A 27,790-nucleotide genomic window follows, 5' to 3' on the forward strand; every position below is an offset into this window, starting at 1 on the left:
GGGTACCCTCATCCATTGCTGGTGGGAATGCAATCTTGTGCAACTACTTTGGAAATCAGTGTTTCAATTTCTCAGGAAATTCGGGATCAACCTACCCCTGGACCCAGCAATACTACTCTTGGGAATATACCCAAGAGATGCCCTATCATATGACAAAAGCATTTGTACAACTATGTTCATAGCAGTATTATTTGTAATAGCCAGAACCTGGAAACAACCTAGATGCCCTTCAATGGAAGAATGGATGAAGAAAGTGTGGAATATATACACATTGGAGTACTATGCTGCGGTAAAAAACAATGACTTCTCTAATTTTGCATGCAAATGGATGAAAATAGTCCTGAGTGAGGTCACCCAGACCCAAAACAATGAACATGGGATGTACTCACTCATAATTGGTATCTAGCCATAAATAAAGGTCACGGAGTGTATACCTGGTGAACCTAAAGAAGCTAAATAAGAAGGTGAACCCAAGGAAAAACATAAATATCCTCTTGGCTATGGGAAGTAGACAAAATTGCCGGGGAGAAAGTTGGGATCTTGGGGGTGGGGTGGGTTGGGGATAAGGGGGGACGGGGAGAGAAAAGTGAGAAGGGGAGGATTGGGGGAGCTTGGGGAAACAGGATGATTGGGATAAAGGAAGGTTGGATAGGGGAGCAGGGAAGCACATATCTTAGTTAAGGGAGCCACCTCAGGAAGCCTCTCTTAAATGAGGGTGCTTGCCTCTAGCAAGCAGAGCCCACTCAGGAGAGTGCTGCTATCAATAAGTCATGCTTAACTCTATTATTTTATATCTAGAATTACTTCCCAAGCTTTCTCACACTTTATGTGGATCAGTTGTCCTCATGGGCATCATTTGTTGTCTGAGTTTCTGTCCTGCCCGGTTCCCACAATTGTTAAGTCCCAATGAAGTCACACAGAGGTCTACATTAATCATAAATGAATTGGCCCATTAGCTCAGGCTTCTTATTAACTCTTATAACTTATATTAGCCCATTATTCTTGTCTATGCTAGCCACTTGGTTCGGTACCTTATTTGGTGAGGTGGTCACTTCTTGCTTCTTCTGTGGCTGGGTCACAATTACACACTAGGATGTCCTTCTTCCCAATATTCTCCTGTTCTCATTGACCCACCTCTACTTCCTGTCTGGGTGTCCCACCTATACTTCCTGCCTGGCTACTGACCAATCAGTGTTTATTTAAAATATAATTGACAGAATATAGATCATTGTCCCACACCAGAAATTATTTTGCTTTCATTTGCTTTCCTGTTCCTCCAATCCTTTTCTCAAGTCAGTGCTTTTAATGACTCTTATATTAATTCAATATAAGAATAATTTGAACTGTTTTAAATGTGTACGATAAACTATGAGGGCAGTGTTTATGGTCACTGCTGCAAAGGCACAACACCATTCCTAATGCATGGTCTGTTGGAGTTCTTTACAGTCAACGGGAGTTGTTAAAAATAAAATATTGTTTTTAAACATAAAGAAAAGAAAACCAGCCTACAAACCACAATCCCAGAAAACTCAGACAACAATGAGGATCCTAAGAGAGATATACATGGATCTAATCTACATGGGAATTAGAAAAAGACAAGATCTCCTGAGTAAGTTGGGAGTATGGGGACCTTGGGGGAATGCTGAAGGAAAGGGGAGAGGCAGGGAGGAGAGCATAGAAAAATGTAGAGCTCAATAAAAATCAATAAAAAAAATAAAATATTACTCAGCTAAATGAACTGTGTAGTGATGTTTGCTGCTGAATGAACCTTCAAGATTTTAGGCTAAGAAGTCAGACAGAAAATGGCAAATACTGTATAATGTGATTCATAGGAAATGTGCAGAACATTCGTATGCATAGAAAAATTAGAACAATGGCCCTGTTTATTTTCCCGTTGGACCTTCCTTCATTTTTAAAGACTTCGAACACTTCCGGTCTCTGAGCAACAGTCCAGGGCAACACCTAGTTGGAAGAAATAGAAACAAGGAGGGTCCTGTTAATTCTGTTCTAGGCGGGAGAGGTAGGGTGTAGGAACCAGATGTAGTGGGGTTTATTGTTACTGTAGGATTTTATTATAGTGTCAAAATGGCTCAGTTGTTTGAGCTTTCAGCATGGGAATTCAAATACACACAACTAATTCTAGATGCAACTTTTTGCCTCCCTCCCCAGGTCATATTAGTAACTTGGTGTGCTGACAGTGGTTTGAACTTGTATGTCCCTGTCCTTCGTGAAGTACTGGGCTGTATCAGAAGCCTGTGGGCTGGGGTGTAACTGGAGTTGCAGAAATAGCCCAGCATGAATGAGACCTTGGGTTCCATTCCAGAACAGAAAAAAAAAAAAGTCCCCAGATACAAGGTTTCTCCATCTTGTCAGTCCAGCCAGAAGGGCTTCTCTGTTTCCTCTAGGGCTCCCCAATACAACTATATATTAGCACCTTGGGGAGGTCAGGTCATGGGTTTATTTACACATTTTCTCAGTCAGACTTGTTCCAAGAATGAACCTCTTTCCGTGTATTTAAAAAGCAGGAAAAGGAAAGAAGATAGAACTCCTCTAGCCAATTCCATACATCTTTCCTGAAAATACTCCTCCCACTAGTTTGATACAAGGCAAAATATTTTGTTGGGGCTGTGCTGTGTATCGTCATTGGGCGTGTGTGTGTGTGCGCGCGCGCACGTACATGCGTGTATTTGTGTGTGTACATGCATGTGTGCATGTGTGTGTATGTGTGGTGTGCATGTGCGTGTGCTTGTGTGCACGTGTGTGAGTGTGTGTGCACGTGTGGTATGTGTATGGTATGTGTGGTTTGTGTGCGTGTGTCTGTGTGTGGTGTGCATGTGTGTATGTGTGTGTCTCTGTGTGTGTGCGTGTGTGTGTATGTGTGTGTGCACGTGTGTGTGTGTACATGGATGTTTTTGCGTCCCAAGCATTATGTTCAAAATGCAAAGGAGACGTTTTCTGACCCAGGGGACACTACACCACAGAAGACATTTATTGATGTGTAAAGAGTTTTCATTGTCACACTCTAGTTAGCTAATATCAGCTGTTTCTCCCCCATTCTCTGTGGACCCACTGAAAATGCGCAGCATTGTTCTGATGAACCTAACTAGGTTTGTTGTCGCTTAGACTTATTTTTATTTATATGTATCTTTGAGTACATGTATTTATGTGCCCACCCGGACCACAAAAGGGCATTAGCTTTCCTGGACCTGGAGTTACAGGTGACTGTGGGTATCCCGATTTGCATGTGGGAACTAAGCCACTGAGTGTTTTTAAACATTTCCCCTTAGACTGCCAGGATATTATTGCAACCAGTTAGCTGGGCACAGTGGTCTATTCCTCTAATACCACTCAAACAGCTAAGGTGGGAGGACTGGATGTTACAGACGACCCTCTGTTTCAGAGTAAGATTATTTTTTAAAAATATTTCTTTATTTATTATGCATACAATATTCTGTCTGTGTGTATGTCTGCAGGCCAGAAGAGGGCACCAGACCTCATTACAGATGGTTGTGAGCCACCATGTGGTTGCCGGGAATTGAACTCAGGACCTTTGGAAGAGCAGGCAATGCTCTTAACCACTGAGCCATCTCTCCAGCCCCAAGATTCTGTTTTAAAAATAAATAAATTTAAAAATGAGGAGAATGTGTAGTGGTTAAGAGCACTTGCTGTTCTTCTAGAAGAATCGTGTTTAGTTCCCAGCATCACACAGCAGCTCACAACCACCCAGAACTCCAGTTCCAGTGGATCTGACCCCACCGTCTGGTTTTTATGGGCACCAGGTACACATGTGGTCCACAGACATACATGCAGGTAACACAATCATACACTAAAATGTGAGAGATTTCTAAAAGGGGTGGATAAATAGATAAAAATGAAAAGATGTGGAAGAGGAAATGCACCTCCCTGCTTAATGCATTACCTTCAGACAGAACGCTCACCACCTCATCAGAAGCGTGTCCCCCAGCACAAGCCACCTTCTTGGGATTTCCGTGAGGCACGCGGGAGCCCACAGGGGACTGGTGCATGTCCTCGGCAGATGCAGTCATTGCTTCCCACTGCATCACCATTTTGGGAGGATGGGCATCCAGGTTGCATCCTGTCCAGCCATAGAAAGCCAGAGACAGGAGAAGTCCTTGGGCTGGATTCAGTATTCCCTGGGAAGGAGGGCGAAGGACATGTGGAGATCAAGGGAAATGGGACGATCTTTGGTCACCATAGTGATAAGTGCCGTTCTGGTTTGCCCAGTGAACTGGCATTCCTCTGAAACACCCAGACACACAAAATAAAATATCTAATTTAAAAGGAAGCATAGTAAAATATCTAATTTAAAAAGAAGCAAAACAAAACATCTAATTTAAAAAGAAGCAAAATAAAATATCTAATATTTAGAAAAGGCAAAAAAAAAGAGTAATAGTTTGATCCTGTGAGTTAACGTCAAATCCTTCATATTCTAGGCGCGAGTGACTTAGCAGAGATTGTTGTGCTTTTATTAATTCACTCACTCACTCACTCACTCACTCACTCACTCACTCACTCACTCACTTTGCGGTGCTGAAGATCAAACACCCTGTGAATGCAAGCACCAGGCTCCATCTCAGACCTGAGCCTGTTCAATAATGTGATGACTGAATCTAGCTTGCCAGGTGATAGAGGTCACCCAAGAACCTCGTGCTGATTATATGTTTACATGCTGGACTTTGAATGTTTTTTACGTTGATTTCCTTTTTTATGAGAAGAAAAAAAAAGTCTGTATTGACCTACCATGATAAACCACGTGGTCCTGGCTGCATTCTGGATGCGTTTCAGAGAGTCTCCCTGGATATCTGGTTGCATTTCAAGGTAGAACAAAAGACTTTCGTTGATGATATTGGATGACCAACTGATGGAAGGAAAATGTCACTCAGTGAAATTCATCATATCTTTCACCACGGTTTGTGTGTATCGGTTTTTGGTAGCAATTTGACCACTTTAGGAAGAAGGAGTTGAGTTGGCATCAAGACTTTAGTTGAGATACAAATCCTTCTCTTGATCTAACACAGACCTCAAATGATTCTCCTGATGGAAACACTGCACATCACATCAAGGTGTAAAGTTTAACCCTGTATCAAACCAGAAATCATCCTCCATAAGAGAGGTAACCTAAAGATTTCCTTCCTTCCTTCCTTCCTTCCTTCCTTCCTTCCTTCCTTCCTTCCTTCCTTCCTTTTTTCCTTCCTTCCTTCTTTACTCTTTCATTCTTGCTCCTTCCTTCCTCCTCCCTCTCTCCTTCCTTCCTTCCTTCCTTCCTTCCTTCCTTCCTTCCTTCCTTCCTTCCTTCCTTCCTCCTTCCTACTTTCTTTTTGAGAAGTAACCTAAACTTTTGATGGAAACCAAAATACTATTTTGATATTTTATGAGGAATCTGTGTGTCCCTGAGAGACAGTGCATGTGTGCTTGTGGCGGGGCTGGGGTGCCGTCGGAGGACATCTCTTGAAGTCGGTTCTCTCCCACAACTTTGTAGGATGTAGACATCAAATCGTCAGACCTGAGCGTAAGCATCTTCGCTTACTGAGCCACCTCACCAGTCCTGAGCTGGTTTAAATGAGAACGGCCTCTTGACCCTGCCCCCACCCCCAGTTGGTGGAATTATTTGGGAGGGATTAGGAGGTCTGACCTTGTGGGAGAAGGAGTATCACTTTCAGTGAGTTCTGAAGTCTCAAATGCCCACGGCATTCTCAGTGAGAATCTTTGCTTCTTTTTTGTGAATCGGGTTGTGAACTCTGAGCTTCTGCCCCAGCACCAACCTGCCTGCTGCCACGCTTGCTGCTATGAGAGTGATGAACGCCTATCCTTCTGGAACTGTAAGCCCCAAATAAATCTTTCTTCATATAAATTGCCTCTGACATGATGGTTTATCACACTAGCCGAAAAATACTCAATATCAGTCCTTGTGTGGAATTTTAAAATGTCAGTCTCGGTGGGTCCCTGCGATGTGAAGTAACAAGGGGAAAGAATGACAAGCAGTAGTTAACGTTGGCCTCGCCTGAAAGGCGATTAAAGAAATGTCCTCCTGCCGGGGGAGAGTTGCCTTGTTCTGTATGGTACTGATTCATTACAGCTTGAATCGCAATCTTTTTACATAAGCTTTGTTAGATATTTTCAAAGCATCAACCAGAAACATTTGTGAAATGGGGGGGCACAAAAGGGGATGACTGCCCAGCCTCGACTCTACCCTTCAGTGAGCTGAGTCTTTCCACTGAAGATGTGCCCTGGGCCTTTTCTCTAAAGGTACAGGAATTGTGGGGACAAGAGTAAGACAGATGGGTACACTCATAAAATTAGGCCAGGGCAGAGAAGCACTTGCTGTGCTCGCAGAGGATGTGGGTTCAGTTCCCAGCACTGACAGGGTAGTTCACAAATTCTGTACCTGCAGGGCACAGTGGCACGTGTTTTAACCCCAGTGTTCCAGAGGCAGGTATAACTCTGTGAGCTCCAGGCTAACCCGGAGCAGCTCATGAGACCCTGTCCCTGTCTTAAAAACCAAATAAATAAATAAAAGATAAAAAAATGCTAACTTCAGGGATATCTGGGCATACTCTTCTAGTCTCTATGGGCACCAAACACACACATGGCACATCTGCTTCCACACAAGCAAAATACTTTTATTTACATAAGATAAAAAGCATCATTGCCCCTTTACTTTGGTCAGCCCAGCAACGAGACAAAATGCCAGGTGCATACAGCTTAAATATTTGAAAATTGAACCCATAGCTGGGCATGATGGTGTTTTTCTGCAACCCCGGCACCTGGAAGACAGAGGCAAGCAAACCACTGGGGTCAGCCAGGGATATGTGGGGAGACATTATCTCAAAACAATAAGAAAAGAGAAAGGGAGAAGAAAAACTGGCTGAATCTGTCTTTAAAAAAATAGTTAGCTTCTTATTCTCAGGGTTTGATACATAATTGTCATAAGGTTTTTCTTTTAAAAAAAAAAAACAACAACATGAGTTCTGGACTTGTTGACCCGTGTTTTGTTCATTCCTTCAGGGGATGCATTACATTGTTTCAGAGATTTCCCTTCCAGATGATTTCCTTTGGAACACGTAAGTCACATTTGGAAAAGTAAAATGACAAGTTGGCAGATCCTTCCCACTAGCACAAGCAACAACAAAAATACTAGAAGAAAGGTTACCATGCAATCAACACCAGCATTATTTTGAAAAACCGGCTCTTGATCACGGCTCCCATCAGCCTCTCATTCTCCGTGTAAACACCTTTTCTTCCTTTCAGTAAAGAGGCCACTGTAGGAGTGTAAAGAAATATCAGACAACACTCATGACTTACATTAACTCATAATAGAGAAGAAAATCAAAGCAGATACGAACGCTTACACATAGCCAGAAGAGCATGAGGTAAACCCCATCACTGACAGTTATTACAGTGTTGAACCTGGAGTACTCACAGATACCAAGGCATACAGACATATACACATGTACATGTACACATATATATATGCACATACATACAAACTTCCACTTTGAAATAACTCTGTATATTGTGATACTAGGAATGATACATAGGGATTCATGCATGCTAGGAAAGTGCTCTTCCCCTGAGCTGCTTCAACTTAACTGACTGAGCTCAGGGATTAGCTGCAAATCTATAGGTCCTTCTAGATTCTCCTGGTGCTAACATCATACACAAATGCAGGACTTTTGTCACAACTTGGAAATTAACTTGTTAACTAAACTCTTGATTTTATTAGTAATTCATTCAAGTATGGTGTTTTAAAAGCTTGTTTTGTCCATTCTAAAATAATATACACTTACTATTTTAGAATATTGAAAAAACACCCACATATGTAAAAGAAACATTACTAGAATTCAAATCACACATCAAACCCCACACAATAATAATAGGAGATTTCAACACTCCTCTCTCACCAATGGACAGGTCAACCAGACAGAAACTTAACAGAGAAATAAGAGAACTAACAGATGTAATGAATCAAATGGACTTAACAGACATTTATAGAACATTCCACCCAAACAGGAAAGAATATACCTTCTTTGCAGCACCCCATGGAACCTTCTCAAAAATTGATCACATACTCGGTAACAAAGCAAACATCCATAGATACAAAAAAAATTGGAGTAACCACCTGTGTTTTATCGGATCACCATGGAGTAAAGTTAGAAGTTAACAATAAAACAACCAGAGAGCCTACAAACTCATGGAAACTGAACAGTCAACTACTGAACCACCCTTAGGTCAAGGAAGAAATAAAGAAAGAAATTAAAGTCTTCCTTGAATTTAACAAAAATGAAGACACAACATTCCCAAACCTATGGGACACTGAAAGCAGTCCTGAGAGGAAAGTTCACAGCACTAAGTGCCCATTTAAAGAAAACAGAGAAAACTCACATTGGAGACTTAACAGCACACCTGAAAGCTCTAGAAAAAAAAAAAAGAAGCAGACTCACCCAGGATGAATAGAAGACTGGAAATAATCAAACTGATGACTGAAATTGACAAAATAGAAACACAGAAAACAATCCAAAGAATCAACGAAAATAAGAGCTAGTTCTTTGAGAAAATCAACAACTTTGACAAACCTCTATCCAAACTAATCAAAAGGCAGAGAGAGAACATTCAAATTAACAATATCAGAAATGAAAAGGGGGACATAACAATATTCACTGAGGAAATTCAGATTGCCATTAGGTCTCACTACAAATCCTGTACTCCACAAAATTGGAAAATGTAAAAGAAATGGACATTTTTAAAGATAAATACCATATACCAAATTAAATCAAGACCAGGTGAACAATTTAAATAGACCTATAAATCACAAGGAAATAGAAGTTGTCATCAAAAACCTCCCAACCAAAAAAAAAAAATTCCAGGGCCAGATGGTTTTAGTGCAGAATTCTACCAGAACTTCCAAGAAGAGCTAATACCTATACTCCTTAATGTGTTCCACATAATAGAAACAAAAGAGTCATTGCCAAGCCCTTTTTATGAATCTACAGTTACCCTAACACCAAAACCATACAAAGACTCAACACAGAGAGAGAATTACAGACTAGTCTCACTCATGAACATCGATGCAAAAATTCTCAATAAAATACTGGCAAACTGAATCCAAGAACACATCAAAAACCCATCCATTATGATCAAGTAGGCTTCATCCCAGAGAGGAAGGGCTGGTTCAACATATGAAAATCTATCAATGTAATCTATCATATAAATAAGCTGAAAGAAAAAACATATGATCATTTGATTAGATGCTGAAAAAGCATTTGACAAAATTCAACACTCCTTTATGATAAAGGTCTTGGAGAGATTAGGGATACAAGGATTATATCTAAATACAATAAAAGCAATATACAGCAAGCCAACGGGTAACATCAAATTAAATGGAGAGAAACTCAAAGCCATTCCACTAAAATCAGGAACAAGACAAGGCTGTCCACTCTCTCCATATCTCTTCAACATAGTGCTTGAAGTTCTAGCAATAGCAATAAGACAACATAAGGAGATCAAGGGGATTCTAATTGGAAAGGAAGAAGTCAAAATTTGTTATTTGCAGATGATATGATAGTGTACATTAGTGACCCCCAAAACTCTACCAGAGAATTCCTACAGCTGATGAATATCTTCAGTGATGTGGCAGGATACAAGATCAACTCAAAAAAATCAGTAGCCCCCCTATACACAAAGGATAAAGAATCTGAGAGTAAAATCAGAGAAATATTACCTTTCACTATAGCCACAAATACATAAAGTATCTTGGGGCAACACTAACCAAGGAAGTGAAAGATCTATTTGACAAGAACTTTAAGTCTTTGAATAAAGAAATTGAAGAGATACCAGAAAATGGAAAGATCTCCCATGCTCTTGGATTGGTAGGATCAACGTAATAAAAATAGCAATTCTACCAAAGGTAATCTATAGATTCAATGCAATCTCCATCAAAATCACAACAAAATTCTACACAGACCTTGATAGAAAAATCAACTTTATATGGAAAAAAAACCAGGATAACCAAAACAATCCTATACAATAATGGAACTTCTGGAGGCATTTCCATCCCTGACATTAAACTCTATTACAGAGCTGCAGTAATGAAACAGCTCGGTATTGGCATAAAAACAGGTATGTTGACCAATGGAATCGAATAGAAGACCCGGATATATGTCCACAAACCTATGAACACCCGATTTTTGATAAAGGAGCTAAAAGTATTCAATGGAAGAAAGAAAGCATCTTCAACAAATGGTGCTAGCACAACTGGATGTCAACCTGTAGAAGAATGAAAATAGATCCATATCTATCACCATGCACAAAACTCAAGTCCAAATAGATTAAAGACCTCAATATAAATCTGACACCCTGAACCTGACAGAAGAGAAAGTAGGAAGTAGCCTGCAATACATGGGCACAGGAGACAACTTCCTACGTATAAACCCAGTAGCATAGACAATAAGAGCAAAAATGAATAAATGGGACCTCCTGAAACTGAGAAGCTTCTTTAAAGCAAAGGACACTGTCATTAAGACAAAAAAACAACCTACTGACTGGGAGAAGATCTTCACCAACCCCACATCAGACAAAGGACTGATCTCCAAAATATATAAAGAACTCAAGAAACTAGACATTAACATTCTAAATAACCCAATTAAAAACTGAACCGAACAGAGAAACCTCAACAGTAGAATTTCAAATGACCAAAAGATACTTAAGAACATGTTCAACCTCCTTAGCCTATCAGGGAAATGCAAATAAAAACAATTCTGAGATACTATCTTATACCTGTCAGAATGGCTAAATTCAAAAACACCAGTGATAGCCTATGCTGGAGAGGATGTGGAGAAAGGGGAACACTCATCCATTTCTTGTGGGAATGCAAACTTGTGCAACCACTTTGGAAATCAGTATGGTGGTTTCTCAGGAAATTGGGAATCAACCTACCTCAGGATCCAGCAATACCACTCTTGGGAATATACCCAAGAGATGCCCAATCATACTACAAAAGCATTTGCTCAACTATGTTCATTGCAGCATTATTTGTAATAGCTAGAACCTGGAAACAACTTAGATGCCTTTCAATGTAAGAATTGATAAAGAAAGTGTGGCACATATACACATTAGAGTACTACTCAGTGGTAAAAAAAAAAACCCAATGACATCTTGAATTTTGCATGCAAATGGGTGGACGAAGAAAACACTATCCTGATTGAGATAACCCAGACCCAAAAATATGAATATGGTTTGAACTCACTCATTAGTGGATTCTAGTCATAATCAAGGGCATTGAGCCTATATTTCACGATCCTAGAGAAGCTAAGTAATAAGGTGAACTGAACGAAAAACATATATAGATCCTCCTGGAAATTGGAAGCAGACAAAAGTTGTGAGCATGGAGGTGGGGTGGGGTGGGGGAAGGGGAGAAGAGGAGAGAGATGGGAGAATGGAAGGATTGGGAAGAGCTTGGGGGAATGGGATGGTTGAGATGGAGGAAGGACGGATATGGGAGCAGGGAAGGAGTTATCTTAATTGAGGGAGGCATTTTAGGGTTGACAAGAGACTTGGCTGTGGAGGGGTTCCCAGGAGACCACGGGGATGACACCAGCTAGGACCCTGGTTAGTGGAGGAGGGGGTGCCTGAACTGGCCTTGTCCTTTAGTTAGACTGATGACTATCTTGAATATCATCATAGAACCTTCACCCAGCAACAGATGGAGATAGAGACAGAGACCCACATTGGAGCACTGGACTGAGCTCCCAAGGTCTAGTTGAAGAGCAGAAGGAGGGAGAATATGAGCAAGGAAGTCAGAACCACAAGGGGTTGGTCCACCCACTGAGGCAGTGTGCCTGTTCTAATATTAGGGAGCTCACCAAAACCAGCTGGACTGGGGCTGAACGAGCATGGGATCAAACTGGACCCTCTGAATGTGGCTCACAATTGGGGCAGACTGAGAAGCCAATGATAATGGCACTGGGATTTGTATCTACTGCATGTACTGGCTTTTTGAGATCCTATTTTATTTGGATACATACCTTCCTAGACCTGGATGTAGGAGGGAGGGCCTTGGACTTCCCACAGGGCAGGGTACCCTTCCCTCTCTTAGGACTGGAGAGGGAGGGGCAGCAGTATGGGGGAGTGGAAGGGAAACGGAGGAGGGGAGGAAGTGGAAATTTTGATTGGTATTATTTATAAAGTAATAAATAAAAGAAAAAAAAGAATATTGAAAAAGTTAAAAATTCTCCTTAGAGACAAGATAAAATATATAAGTAGAGAATAATGACCCATGGTTCTATTGCACAGATATAACCACTGGAACAGTATAGTGTTTGGCCAAGACATTTCCACTGCTTTGACAAAAAACACTTCTTGTGTGAAATTTTTAAAACAAAATTCCTATATTTAAAAGCAGATAAGAAAAAATTTATCTAAATACAANTTTATTGAGCTCCACATTTTTCTCTGCTCCCCTCCCTGCCTCTCCCCTCCCCCTTCAACCCTCCATGGTCTCCATGCTCCCAATTTACTCGGGAGACCTTGTCTTTTTCTACTTCCCATGTAGATTAGATCCATGTATGTCTCTCTTAGGGTCCTCATTGTTGTGTAGGTTCTCTGGGATTGTGATTTGTGGACTGGTTTTCTTTGTTTTATGTTTAAAAACCACATATGAGTGAGTACATGTGATAATTGTCTTTCTGTGTCCAGAATAATAATAGACTTTTAATTTTTTTTTATTCTAAAAGCAAGGGCCAGAGAGATGCTTCTATGATTAAAAACACTTTCTGTTCTTGCAGAAGACTAGAGTTTGGTTCCAAGTAGCCACATGAGAGCTCACACCCATCAGAGAACCTAATGCCCTCTTTTGGTCTTGATATGCATGTGATGCACATAAACTCAGGTAGGCACACATACATAAATATAGTAAATAGATAAATATTCTTCAGTTCAACCAACAGTTGAGACTACAGCATAAAAAGTAAAATATTTAATGTACTATATTTAAAAGCAGATAGGAAAAGATGCATCAAACATGTCAACAGTTTATCACTAGTGATAGGGACTTTAAACACTCTTTAGAAGTTTCTCTCAACAACTCCTGACTCTTAAATGACCTTTCTGTGAAGGCCAATGTGCAAATACCTTAACTCACATTCTACCCAAGAGAGGCACAGAAACATGGATACCAATGGACACTCGCTCCAAGCCATGGTCACTTGAGGAGGTGGAAGGGGTGAGACGCAGGCCCCTAGTCCTAGCTGTAAGAGATGTACCCCTTTGCCTACTCACTATCTTCCCCTCATTCAGTTTTTACCATTGCAATGGACTTGTTTCCTGTGTTCCACTGCTGTTTCCTGTCCTTGTGGAAAAATGCATAGGTCAAGTGACTGCCTAGGGATGACCAGACTCTGAATCCAAACCTCATCCCTTCTCTTATCTGTCTCTTCCTCTACCTAAGTGGCCTCTACAGTTTTACAAAATCATCTTCAGGCCCTCCAGACTAAAGGCAGACTCTGGAGGAGCCCAGCACAGAAGTGAAGCCTCAACCAAAACCGATGATCTTTAGCTGAGCAAATACCAGCAAAAAAAACCCTGTGTAGGCCGGGCGATGGTGGCGCACGCCTTTAATCCCAGCACTTGGGACGCAGAGGCAGGCGGATCTCTGTGAGTTCGAGACCAGCCTGGTCTACAGAGCTAGTTCCAGGACAGGCTCCAAAGCCGCAGAGAAACCCTGTCTCGAAAAACCAAAAAAAAAAAAAAAAAAAAAAAAAAACCAAAAAAAAAACCCTGTGTAGGTAAAGTAGACTTTCACATTTTCACTTATTAAACATGATCGTTTTGTCCAACTATTCCATTCATGTCTTGAAAAAATGATAAGTTTAGTTGTTGTGTGTCATTGCAGAAGGAACAGCTGTTTTTTTTTTCTGTGAGTTCCAAGGCATGCAAATGTACTCAGTGTTCATATAACAAGAGTAACCCCGCCCCCTGCAAGATTTACCTGCAGTCACTGTCTTGTGAAACAGGATGGGGTTGGCCACAAGGACAAGCAGTAGTGGCAAGTATGTGGTGACATAATGGGGGATGGCATGGTCCAGGCCCCTCTCACACCTGAAAAGAGGAATACCAAAACATTCTCCTTTAAAGAAAAGCTTTAGCTGAGATGACCCACTTCCCCGGAAACTGAGATAAGAGGTCATGTTCCTGTCTCATATATGGGAGGAGTGATAGAGCATTTCACTGGGGGAACCTTTTAAAGGCCTTCTGGGAAAGTATAGGATGGAAAAAGTCTTCCGGAGTGGTGGATTCTCTGCTTTGAGTTTCTTCAAGAAAACACACACACACACACACACACACACACACACACACACACAGAGTCCAAGTAGAAGGGGAGACAAAGACACCCATTTTAATACTGGACTTTAAGTACTTGCTATGTGGCCTTGCCTAGTAACTTGAATACGATCCACTTCCTCTCCTTGAGCAACTCAGAAGGTAGAAGTTTAAGATGTGAAAAAAGCTGGGTGTGGTGGTGCTCGCCTTTAATCCCAGCACTCGGAAGAGGAAAGCAGTGGAGTCTCTGTGTTTGAGGCCATTTTGGTCTACACAGTGAGTTCCAGGGCAGCCAGAGCTATAGAATAGAGAGACCCTGCCTCCAAAAAAGATTTAAAATGAAATGTCGTTACCATGAATAACGAAGTCTCAGCAGTTGTTTTTAGGGCAACTAACGAGGATTTCTACAGATTAATCATGAAAATCATTGGTCACCTTAGGATGCAGTGAAAGGTCATGTACGCACGTGGCAAATATAGGATCTGGAACTGAGGAATGGCTCAAAGGTTGACGGCACTTGCTGTTCTTGCCAAGGACCTGGGTTCAGTCCCAGCACCCACACACCATAATCATCAGAGTTCCTGTGCCCTCTTCAGACCTCCTCCAGCACCAGGCACACACATGATGCACATACATACATGCAGGCAAAACACTGGTATAAATAAATTATTTTTTAATTAAAAAAGTTAAGAACTATCAACTAAAACACATATGATTTAGGAGGAGAAAAATGGCTGTGAATTAATAAACAAAGGCCAAGCAGGCCATGGAAGAGTTCAGGTACAAAGAGGCCAACGAGCCACTATGATGACTCTTTCTAACAGAAATAATGTTCTTCTTCAGTTATGAAGGATCAGTGTGGTCTGGAAAAATTCCAGGGACATGAGAAGGCAGAGAAGAGTAATTCTGACAGAAAGGCAGAGAGAAAATGACAGAGCTCCCTGAGAAGATCCCTGGTTGGCAGGTTGCAATTGTTGAAATGAGAGTGAGGATATATGTAAAGAACACCCAGGGTTCCAGAAAATGGGTAGCACAGGACTAAGAGATAATCACACATCGAGACTTTAAATCCAAGCTCAATTAAAGGCATTTGAGCACCCGGGGCCTCCTTGCGAGCCCCGAATCAATGGAAGTCTTGGACTCAATTTTTTTTTTTGGGGTATTTCCAGGTCCCAGAGGGGAGGACACAAGAAAAGAAAGGGAAAAAGAAGGAGCTTTCCAGTTAAGCGTGCTCTACTGTGATAGCGGTAACACTGTTGTCTGTTCTTTATAAGCTTTCCAGAAAGCAAAATATAGAGCATGCCTGCACAGAGCTCCCTGAGAAGATCCCTGGTTGGCAGGTTGCAATTGTTGAAATGAGGAATGTCCCCAACAGGCTCGGGTATTTAAGAGGCCTTCAGTTCACTGTCTTTGTTCTGTGTTTGTGGTCGAAGAGTGATCTCTCAGCTTCCTGATCATGCAATCATGGCTACCGCTTGCTGCCATGCCTCTCTGTCACAATGGACTTTTCATCTCCCTGGAAGTGTAAGCCCAAATAAACTCTCTCTTCCTTAAGTTACCTTGAGTCATGGTATTTATTCACAGCCACAGAAAAGTGATTCCTAGACAAGGCAATACCAAAGTGGAGACAGACATCTAACAAAAAAAACCGAGAGTTGTCAAAAACGTTCTACACTATGGGTCAGCAAACTTCTCCCATACAGAAGCAGATGGTTCGTATATTTCAGCTTCGTGGTCTCTGTGGTAGCTCTGAATCCTATGTCTGTCAAGCAAAGGTGGCAGCGGTCCACACACAAACAAGTGTGTGTTCCGATAAAACTTTATTAACAAACACAGGCAAAGGGTAGGATTGACCAGGAGGGCTGTGCTGTGCTGAGCCTCGGTAGACACATTCCTAAAATCACAGAGATACTGTCTACCTCTCTGTTTTCTGCTTAAATTTACAGTGGTCATCCCCAGGCCCTGAGGTTTTATAAATATCTCTGTTCACAGGGAGGGGTGGATCTCAATGCCTTAAGCGTGTTGGAAAATTCTCTACCACTGAGTTACCATCCCTCATTCTATTCCAGTGGGATTCCTCTATCCAGCTTTTCATTCCATGTTAGAGACATGCAATAGACCAGGGATCTGAGCACTACATTACGGGGTGACCGGGCTTACCTGGACACGGACGGGTAGTAGAGCATGACTGCCCCCTCCACGCAGAGCAGCACAGCCAGGCCCCAGGTCATAATGTGGTAGAGCATCATGGTGCTAGGAGAGAACAGAAGAGAGGTCACCACAGATTAGACAGTCACATGCCTGCCCAACGGAAAGGACCAGATCGACTTCTGTGCCATGAAGGGTTTCCTGCCAAGAGTTTCTCGTGCTGCCGGTGAGGAGGTTGTGGGTTTACATTGTTGTATTTTCAGATGTGAAATTCACATCACATAAAATTTGTTATTTGAAAGTGAGAAGTTCAGAGATGCTTTGCACATGTGCAGTGTTGTTCAGCCATCACTACTAACTAATTCCAGGACATTTTGATCAGCACAAAAGAAGAATTTGTTCCCGTTAGTAGTCACTACCATCCTTGCTGGCCCTGAGAGCCACTTATACGCCTTATTCTGTGGAGTTGTCTGTTCTGGATATTCACACAGACAATAATAAACTGAATGGCTTTGCATATAGTATTTTTCACTTAGCAAGTTTTTCATGGTTGTGTAATAAACCATCATATGGACAAGCCCCATTATGCTCCTTCAAACACCCACCAATAGAAATTTAGATTGTTTCTATCATTTGGCTACTATGAGTAGTAGTGTTGTAAACATGTATATACAGTTATCTGAGCTACTATTTTCAATTCTTTGGGGTGTGTGTGTGTGGTATGTGTGTGGTATGCATGTGTGTATTGTGCATGTGTGGTGTGCGTGTGTGGTTTGTGTGTGTGTATATGAGTGTGTGTGTAGTATGTGTGTGTATGTTGTATGTGTGTGTGGTGCGTGTGTGTGTGGTGTGCATGTGTGTGTATATGTATGGTGTGCACGTGTGTGTTATGTGTGTGTGTGCGTGGTGTGTGTATGGTGTGCGTGTGTGGTGTGCATGTGCATGGTGTGTGTGCATGTGGTGTGTGTGTGTGTGTGTGTGAAATTGTTGGGTTAAATGGTATGTCCATGTTAAGCCAGTGTACATCTTCATAGACAGTAGTCAGTTGCTCTATGACTAAGCTGTACCCCAACCCCTTCATATTTAAATTTTGAATGAACCAAATTCTCTTTGTCTCTAACAACAGTGAACACCACTTTTTCTTCTTTTCTTGGTTTTGGGGTGTGTGTTTAAAAACAAACTAAGTGGGAGTTCACCTTGTTGTCCAGAGTGGCTTTGAACTCCTGAGCTCAAGTACTTGTCCTGTTTGAACCTACAAAGTAGCTGCAACTACAGATACACACCATTACATAATTCCAGTTCTGATGACAACCATCCTAATGGGGGGGGGGTGGCTGCTACTTCTGACACTCAATCTTTTTTTTTTGACACACAAAGTTGTTTAATTGAGACTCAATCTTAATTAAAAAAAAGAGAAAAAATCACATATGTAGATATCCTGAGAAAGCAGTGTTCAGTTCTCGTCTGTTGTGATTTGAATGTCATCAGGAAATTCTAATGGGGAAGTGACAAAAAGTGGAGCCTTCTGAAAAGTGATCAATTTCAAAGTGTGATTAGTTGGCCCCGTTGCTCTGACCCTGTGGTAATCCATTATGGTGATCATATATGGCACAGTGAAATCACTTGCAACTTTCAGTGGCCAAACGTTTATGGAGCAAAAGTTGTAGACACAGAAAATACCAAGAACAACACAAGTCACTTTTCTGAATTTCACAATTTCAAGTGGTTGTCATATCAAATCCTCATAAGAATCATGCAAGTAATTGTACCCCCTAAGCACTAAATAGGGAAATAGGAACAGAGGCTGGGAAATCGAGTTCAGAACTGTGATCATCCAAAGTAGAAGGCTAAGTGTATAAGTTAAGTAGCTAAACGGTGTGGTAGCCAGAACAAGGTCCCAATGATGTCCATGTCCTGATTTCTAGAACCTGGAATACAATATGACAGGAAAGTCCACAGATGTGATTAAGGATTGTTGAGGTGAGCTCATCTTAGATTAACAGGGTGGCCCAATATAATCATAGGACGTCATAAAAATACAGGAATTTTGGGCTAGAATACACATAGCTATACCCCTGTCTCAAAAACTGATGGGTAGATAGATGATAGATAGATAGATAGATAGATAGATAGATAGATAGATAGATAGATAGATGATAGAAAGAGATGATAGATTGATAAATGATAGATGATAGATAGAGGATAGGTAGATGATAGATTAGATAAATAGATGATAGATAGATAGATAGATAGATAGATAGATAGATAGATAGATAGATAGATGATAGATCAGTCAAGCAGTGATGGCACAAACCTTTAATCTCAGCACTCAGGAGGCAGAGGCCAACAGAGCTCTGTGAGTTTGAGACCAGCCTGGTTTACAGAGTAAGGTGAGCTCCATAATAACCAGGGATACACAGAAAAACTCTGGAAATAAATTCAAAATGCAATAAGGTAAGTGTTAAGGTTTAAAACACTAAAATCTAGAAAAAAAGGCTCTGTTTTAAACAGAGTGTGGGAAGCTAGAGAGATGCTTCAGTTCAGAGCACTATACCGCTCTCACGGAGGACCTGAGTACAGTTCCCAGTAGCCCTGTCAGGCAGCTTCACAAATGTCTGTAACTCTAGCTCTTGGGGATCCAGGTAAATACCCTCTTCTAGCTTCTTCAGGTACCTGCTCATAAGCCCACACACAGACACACAAATATACACATAATTAAAAATAACTAATAAATAAAAAGGGGATGGATATCTTGGGTGGAAATCAGACAAAGAGTGTAATCTGAAGGCTCAAAAGAGACTCCGTGTCTCAGGACCTGGTGGGTATTAGACATCTCAAATTCTGCTGGCAAAACTGAGGGTTTTCTTTTCTTCCTCCCTCCTCTGCACTCCCCATTCCCTGCATAGCTCACATTCCAGCCATAACCCTCCTTTATCTTTTGCATGTACCCACCCAGTCCACCCTTCTCATCTATACTGCCGGTAACTCCAGTAACTCCATAGAGCCACGTGGAGCCAGCTCATCCCCCATGGAACAGTGGAGAGCATTCAAACAGATGCTTCTTTGTGATCGGGTGGGCAGGCTGGGCTCCAGCAGTCACAGACACTAGCTGTCATGTGAGATTCAGCAAGATACCTAGCAAATGGCAGCCATGTCCAGTGGGGATTCTGACTTTGAAGAGCAGCTGTATGAGCAGAAGTCATGCTCATGGATCAGAGCAAGAAACTAAGCAGGAAAAGAAGCAGAGGCTCGCACACAAAGCTTCCAGAGAAAAACCACTTTGTTCCAACTGCTGGGAGAGCACAAGGAAATGACTCCAGCATATTTTGCCTCCCCCATTGTAACCAGTTCCTGGAGTATCCCTCTCAGGCCTCACAGGGGCAGGAAGCTGGGGGCGGGGGCTGTCTGTGATGTGAGCATTGCCAGAGATCTGAGGGGAGCCTGTCTGTGATGTGAACATTGCCAGAGATCTAAGGGGAGCACGTCTGTGATGTGAGCATTACCAGAGATCTAAGTTATACGCAGACTCTGCTACCCTGGAGTGGCCCTCTGCAGGAGCTGTGTTGTTGATGACAGCAGAATATGCAAATTTCACCACACCCTCCCCTCATTTGGGGCCACACCAGGTGTATTGACAGAGCAAGGAGTCCAGTCCAGGAGGCAAGACTAGCCAAATCCAAGGCTGGAGGTCACTGAAACCTGGGCAATGGTTCTTCCTTCTGTGTGCCACAACAGCCACATCTAGGCTACAGGATACAGGAGACGGCTGTGTTAATAACAGACGCCTTCTGAAACCCAACCAGATTATGAACCTGCACCCTCACTCAGTGGCAGTCAGACCATAAGTGAACACCTGTGTACCTTTATCTGAATGCTTCATGGTTCCCAACTGTAATGGTTTGTCCTATCCCTGTAAGAGACAAGCCCCACCCACTCAATGCCTGTCTGTCCTTCCTTCCTGTTGGCCCCAGCCTCTTCTTTTCCAGCTCTCTCCCTTCTCCCCATTTCTCCCCCTTCCCCTCCCTCTCTCTGTCTCTTTTTGTCTCGGTGTTCCTGTCTTTTTCCCTCTCCCCTCTGTGTGTGTGTGTGTGTTCCCGTCTTTCCTTCTCTCCCCATTCTGTCTCCCTCTCCCCTCTGTGTGTGTGTGTGTTCCCCTGTCTTTCTCCCTCTCATTTCATCTCCTCTCCTTCTCTCTCTCTCTCTCTCTCTCTCTCTCTCTCTCTCTCTCTCTCTCTCTCTCTCTCTCTCTGTCTTTCTCCTCTCTCTGTATATATGTTCTCCTCTCTTTCTCCCTCTCCTCTCTCTGTCTCCCTCTCCCTCCCCCCTCTGTGTCCCCCTGTCTTTCTCTCCCCTCTCTCTCTGTTCCCCTTTCTCCCTCTCCTCTCTCTCTCCCTCCCTCTCTGTGTTCCCCATCTTTCTCCCTCTCCTCTCCCTCCTTCTCTCCCTCTCTGTGTGTGTGTTCCCCTCTTTCTCCCTCTCCTGTCTGATGGAGGAGGGTCATCTTTCTTATCTGTTGCTTTCATTGGTTAATTAATAAAGAAACTGCTTGGCCTTTGATAGGCCAGCCGTTAGGTGGGTGGAGTAGACAGAACAGAATTCTGGGAGAAAGAAGCCGAGTCAGGCAGTCACCATGATTCTCCCACTCCAGACAGACACAGGTTAAGATCTTTCCTGGTAAGCCAGCTCGTGGTGCTACACAGAATATTAGAAATGGGTTAGATCAATATGTAAGAGCTAGCCAATAAGAGGTTAAAACTAATGGGCCAAGCAGTGTTTAAAAGAATACAGTTTCCAAACTGGGCAGTGGTGGCGCATGCCTTTAATCCCAGCACTCGGGAGGCAGAGGCAGGCGGATCTCTGTGAGTTCGAGACCAGGGTCTACAAGAGCTAGTTCCAGGACAGGCTCCAGAGCTACAGAGAAACCCTGTCTCGAAAAACTAGAAAAAAAAGAATACAGTTTCCGTGTAATTATTTCAGGGCATAAGCTAGCCATGTGGGCAGTCGGGTGCCAGGGACGCAGCCCGCCGCTCCTCCACACAACACCTGTCTCTCTCCCTCTCTCTCTCTGTGTTCCCCTATCTTGCTCCCTCTTCTCTCTCTCTCTCTCTCTCTCTCTCTCTCTCTCTCTCTCTTCCACTGTCTTGCTCCCTCTCTGCCTCTCTGCTCTTCTCCCTTCTCCCCTTCTCCCCTCCATAACCCACTAAATAAATATCCAACCTCACTCTGCATGGCTGTCTCTGCTTCTCACCCTGTGCCCAGGACCAGCCACCTTTGTGGCCTGCCAGAGATCTTATGGCTTCTGATGTCCACACTTTTTGCAACAGGGTCCCATTATTCAGCCTGAGTTAACCTCCAACTCCAGATCTTCCCATCCCTGTCTCTGGGGTGCTTGAGATGACTCTGAGGAGAACCATACTGTCATTTTCTTACGATGTATCATACGTTTAGTTCAAGGTCTTTTTCAAGATGTCAAGCCCTGTGTAATATTGTTTTGAAACCTCAGTATTCTTCACTAGAGCAGGAGCTACAGTGAAAGCTAAAATTTAAACTTCAAGTCTATCTTAATATTTCTGGGCATGGGAATTAAAGGGGGAAAGGACTCTGCTCTGCCAAAGAAAGCGGATGAGTGCTTACCAGATCCCAAAGGACATGTGACATTTACCAACCTTGTTTGCCAAGTTGGGCCCCTGCCCTGGAATTTAATACCAGCCTCAGTCTCTCTAGGGTGAGACTTGGTCTCCACGGAAACTGAGCATTTTGTGACTTCTGCTGTATGCCTGGCGTCTCTAGGATGGGGAGCTCCCTCTGTTTCACACAGGCACATAACTTTTTTTCTTCAAAGTCTTACTATTTTTTGTATTTATCTATTTTGTTTTGCTTTCACATCCCAACCCTTTCCCCTGCTTCTTCTCCTTCCAGTCCCTCCTCTCACCTCTTCAGGTTCCCTTCAGAAAAAGGGCGACCTCCCATGGATATCAGCCAGTTATACTGAGACTAGGCACTAGGCACCTCCTCTCCTATTGAGACTGAATGAGGCAACCCAGCAGGAGAAAAAGGCCAGGGAAGCAGGCACCAGAGTCAGAGGCAGTCCCTGCTGCCACTGTTAGGAGTCCTGCGAAAAGACAAGCTATGCAACTGTCACATATGTGCAGAGGGACAGGCACATATCTCCATGCTTGAGACTTGCCCAAACCCCTGCCTTTAAAAAGCTTTTGGCGCTTCACAGCCCATGTATTAATTTTCCATGTGATCGCACATCCTCAGAAGCCATGCACTTCCCAAAACCTTCTAGATGCTGGCATTACCATCATCCTGCCTGCTAAAATGAATGTTGACCTTAGAATTAATACTGAAGCCCCTGAGGAGCAGGGGACAGGGTGGGAGCCCGGATGATAAACAGAGCATAAAAGCAGCGCAGGATGACAGAGTGAGAGGCCCTTACACAGTGCTCACTTCCAAATGCCTGATTCCCCCACCACTTTTAGGTTTCTGGATTTTGATGTGGCCACTGGAATTGAACCCAGGGTTTTGAACACATACGCTTTTCACTTGAACTTACCAACAGCCTCTAACTCTTTAATTTCCAAAGTTACTTGTTTGCAAGTTTGGAAGAATCTTGATGTTTTGAATTTACCAGTGGTATCTTATAGAAATGGGCTGTCAGCTGGGAATAGTGGCAAATCCTTTTCATCTGAGCACTTAGAAAACGGAGGCAGGAGGATCCTAGGTTCAGGGGCAGCCTGAATTGCATAGTGGAACCAGGTGTCTGAAAGAAATGTCACTATAAAAATGAGCAAGCATAAATATTTCTGGATAGAAATCCAATTGGCAGGTGATATATGGCGTGAACCGCACCACCAAGAACCTTTGAATGCCCAACAGCATGTCCAACTTTCCCCCACAGAAACAGGAAAGACATCCCTGTCCGTGTTCCCAGTCATAAATACCTCAGTCCCGCCGATCTCCTGATCACCAGGTACACATCGACTGCATAGCAGAAGAGCCACCAGAGGCAGGCGCCGTACAACAGCTGGACCCACATCTGTAACCAAGAGGATTAACAATTCTAGCAGCATGCATGAGGCCTGCAACTCACACCTGCAATGACGGGCAGTCACGGCTCTGTCTGACGGCACTGGTGAGCCATCCCATGTGGACACATTCTCTGAAGCGCACTATGGCTGTGGCCCGGTGGTGTCTGTGTATGCATGTGTCCTCTGTCAGTATAGTTAGATTTGACACAGGAACTCTGTGTATACTCTGTCTATAGAGTTAGATTTGACATGTAGATTCATCCTCTGTCTATGTAGTTAAATTTGACATGGGAACTCTGTGTATCCTCTGTCTATAGAGTTAGATTTGACATGTATGTGTGTCCTTTGTCAATAGAGTTAGATTTGACACGGGAACTCTGTCTCTGGTGTGCTTAAGACAAGGCACATGTTCACTGAGACAGAGGCATTGTTGGAATGCAGCTAAGGAATCATAGAGAGTAGAAATGGAAGTAAGCTGGAAATTCTACCGAGGAACTGAGACTTCCACATGGCATTCTTACCTTCTCCACATCATTCCTGTGAAGGGGATGGCAGTGCCAGAAGCTTAGTGTGTTTCTCTGTGTGTAATCTATGTGTTTACTGCATGTTTTACTTATACAAAAGATTTCATGTGGAATATTTCATGTATATTTAAATATATTTCCTTTAGAAAACCACATTCAATCTTTCTGTCTTTCTCTATAGCTGACTTTGATTGGGGCTGTGTACACATTATGGAAAAAGTGTGTGTGTGTGCACGCGCGCGTGCATGCATGCCCGCATGTGTGTGTGTGTGTGTGTGTGTGTGTGTGTATAAGGTGAAGGCTGAAACACTAGATGGTTCATTCTCAGACTTGTGTATTTATCTACACCCCAAGTAGATTTGACCTCACACTGACTCCTGGTCCTCAGGTCCAGGGTGTGACCTGAGAGTTGCATTCACCACAATTCCCAGTGTTTGTTCTGCTGACTTTGAAAACTGTCATACAGCAGGAGGAGGGTGAGCAGAGGGAGGCATGTGCGTGTGTGTGTGTGCGTGTGTGTGTGTGTGTGTTCACATGCACGTGTGTGTGTGTGAAGACCATCATGCAGCAGGAGCAGAAGGAGGAGGGTGAACAAAGGGAGGTGACTTACTGCGCTCCCCACACAGAAAGCAGCAGGCCACATGTCAGTTCCATTCACACCGGAGATGTTTTCAATGAAATCTGGGTAGGCTACCCATACCGTGGACCTGATAACAATTCCTGGATGAGAATTAGAAAGTGAAAGCTTTATTGATTTTAATTCAAAACTGCAACAAGCTGGTTGTTTTAGAGGGGGTATAAAAAAAGGAACAAAGAAAGGAAAGAGAGAAAGATGAAAGAGAAAAGCATATTGGTGTGCAACAATAACAAGGAAACTGAAGGCTGAGCAACCGAGATCATTGTTATTGTGAGAGTTGTCCCAGGCACTTCAGCGTCTGTTCACGTTATAAGCAGGAACAACATTGTTCCTGTTTTGTTTGGTGATTGGGAATCACTGTGATTTTCACTTGTACTTTTAATATCCTTGTTACTCATCATATAAGGACCTGGGAAAATGCATGTGTACCATGTAACACACTACTCCACACATGCACTGAAGAATTAGTGTGGTCCCTGAACTCTTAAGCCAAATCTTCTAATTATCAAGCCACCACTAATAAATTAGAACAGCTTTTCTGAAAAGTACTTCAGTCTCATGTCTACAACCTCATCTACCAGATTTTTTTGAAGGATTATGTTCTTTTGCTACTCAACAAGATATCTAGGTACGTCTTTATTTCTAATTATTCGAGCTACAGAACTAAATTACTTATTGATACCTATTCTGAGAACATCCTGAAGGAATCAAGTTATCCTGCACGGAAAACAATTTATCCCTTGTGGAAAGGAAACGGTTTTTCCTGTCGTGCTTTCCAAATGTGAGAAAGTGACTTGGAATTACAGAGTATTCATGGGAACTCAAACTCTTCAGTGTCTATAATCACATGTTTGTAACTCTTGGCAATGGTATAAAACAGGTCTTCATTACACAAATTTTTTTGGTTTTGGTGCTTTCTTTCTATTGGAACCTGACAGACAGAAATTCATCCAGCCTGGGATTTGTTTCCAATTAACCCAACCAGGAGGGAGGAAAAAGGGAAAAGATCTGCAAACCCGGGCAGGATGCATCTGGGGATTCAGGATACTTCTTTATAATTATAGACGACCTGCATGCATATTGGGCAATTCCCACACCAAGCTGATAAAATAAAATGTCTAGTTTGGAGTTCAGTAACGTGCATTATGCTCTAGTTGAGAGAGGACATCGACAAACTCATTTCTGTTAAGGGCCAGGTCGTTAACCATGGTTGTTTTGTGGACCACAGCATCTATTTCCCACCTTCTACTTGGCCCTAGCAGAGCTAAGAGGGTCTCAGATCAGGAACAAATACTGTGTTCATTCCCACGCAGCTTTATATAAATTTATGCAGCCATCACGTGCCTTTATCTTCTCTGGGATATTGAAACATTTTAAAATGTTGTGTCATTCTTTTTAATTTTTTTATTGATATTTATTGAGCTCTACATTTCTGTCTGCTCCTCTCCCTGCCTCTCCCCTCCCCCAAGGTCCCCATGCTCCCATTTTACTCAGGAGATCTTGTCTTTTTCTACTTCCCATGTAGATTAGATCCATGTGAATCTCTCTTAGGTGTCACAAAACATGCACCAGATAGAACTTTGTATACCTGAGGTTCAAAACCAGACTGAGGGGCTGGAGACAGAGCCGCTGGGGGGGGGGGGCGGAGGGGGGAGCTCTGACCCAGCAAGCACAGGATCCTGGTGATTTCAACAAGAGCTCAGAAGATAGAATTTTTAGATGAAAAACAAAGCAACCAACAAATAAGCACATTGGGGAAAAAACATAGGCACGGATGGCGTTGACTGTTTCTCCTCTTTGAATTAACAACCTTGCACGGTCTACCCCGTGAGCTGCGTATTCCATCCCCAAAAGGAGCCGGCTGCACAACCTTGCACATTCTATGAGCTGCGTATTCCATTCCCTAAAGGAGCCCGCTGCACAACTTTGCACATCCTACTCCGTGAGCTGTGTATTCCATCCCTAAAAGGTGCCGGCCGCACGCCCTTACCCAGGCAGCCCAGAAAGTCGCAGGCGATGGCAGCGCGGAGGATGCGCACCGAGGCTGGTGGGGACGTCGCAGGCCCTGTGTGACTCACAGATCTGCGTCCAGGCAGGAGTTGCAGGAGGCCCAGCACCAGGCGGAGAGCGCCACTGCCCAGGCACAGCGCGTGAAACACCCGCGGTTGGAAGCTCAGTACCAGCTGCGTGGCTGTGTCCCTCGTGGGGCAGCAGAAGATGCCCAGGCGTGGGGAGGCCATTGCAAAACTCAAGACGTTTTCAGGCTTTTGCAATTGGTCTTGCTCCTTTCGGCAAAACCCAAGGCTTTTGTAGGTCAGGTGCTCTGGTGGCCAGGGAGGTTGGGCATCATGTGCCTGGGCCTCTTTCCCCACCCCAGCCCCTTAGGCTGCGAAGGCGCCTGGCTCCGTCTTTGTAGGCCACGAGGTCTCATGAGGCTAAAGCTGAATCTTCAGAGGGAGGGATGGGGGAGGAGTGCAAGGAGTGAGCAGGGGTCAGCAATTTCCCAATGCACCAGGCCTTCCCTTTAGCTTCCCTCCCCATAACCTGCAGCCCCCAACCTGGAGAGATCTGTCCCATTCATCAGACAGTTTGTAACTGTGACATCTTCATGCGATGCCTGAGAGGCAACACACTCACGTTCATCCACTGAATACATCTCTCCTAAGCAGAAACAGTCTCCCACATTGTACTCTCTCTGTGGTCCTGCTGCATCGAAACAAACCCACAGGGACCTTCCTTTCACATCAAAGACATCTTTAATCTGAGCACTTGGGAGGTGGAGGCAGGCCATCTCTCTGGAGTTCACATCCATCGTGGTCGGCACAGGGAATTCTGTGCCAAGCAAAGCTACATAGGGAGAGACTATCCAACCCACCCCTCAAAATGAAAAAAAAAAAAAAAACCAAATAAACAAACACCCACCCTGACATACCTAATAAAACTAAAGGAATCCACAGCAGCAAATACAGGGGTTTTCTTGTATGTTTTTGGGACAAAGTTTGACTCTGTAGTCCAGGCTGACCTGAAATCTGCAGAGATCCAACTGCCTCTGCCTGCAGAGGGTTTTGTTTTTTTTTTTTTTTTTTTTTTTTTTTTTTTTTTTTTTTTTTTTT

The 27,790-nt window shown here is 43.1% G+C and overlaps 1 protein-coding gene across 3 annotated transcripts in view; it reads right to left on the reverse strand.

Moving 5' to 3' along the window:
• Positions 1-11: 11 nt before the first annotated feature.
• Positions 12-27,790, reverse strand: part of Gpr143 (G protein-coupled receptor 143) — a 30,829-nt gene continuing 3,050 nt past the window's right edge. The window contains exons 2-10 of one of the 3 annotated variants that reach the window (XM_050132678.1): positions 26,668-27,124; positions 24,651-24,760; positions 23,430-23,524; positions 16,495-16,587; positions 14,003-14,112; positions 7,172-7,280; positions 4,762-4,879; positions 3,920-4,154; positions 12-1,962 (exon numbers count right to left, since the gene is read on the reverse strand). In XM_050132678.1, coding sequence (XP_049988635.1) covers positions 1,913-1,962; positions 3,920-4,154; positions 4,762-4,879; positions 7,172-7,280; positions 14,003-14,112; positions 16,495-16,587; positions 23,430-23,524; positions 24,651-24,760; positions 26,668-26,917 — 1,170 coding nt within the window. In that variant the 5' untranslated portion in view covers positions 26,918-27,124 and the 3' untranslated portion in view covers positions 12-1,912. Of the gene's footprint in view, positions 1,963-3,459; positions 4,155-4,761; positions 4,880-7,171; positions 7,281-14,002; positions 14,113-16,494; positions 16,588-23,429; positions 23,525-24,650; positions 24,761-26,667; positions 27,125-27,790 lie in introns of those variants that run through there. The other 2 variants (XM_050132677.1, XM_050132679.1) reach the window with 2 other exon arrangements.

The sequence above is a fragment of the Alexandromys fortis genome, unplaced genomic scaffold, assembly GCF_014885135.2.
Source record: "Alexandromys fortis isolate MF-2015 unplaced genomic scaffold, M_Fortis_MF-2015_v1.1 scaffold_443, whole genome shotgun sequence".
Lineage (NCBI taxonomy): Eukaryota > Metazoa > Chordata > Mammalia > Rodentia > Cricetidae > Alexandromys > Alexandromys fortis.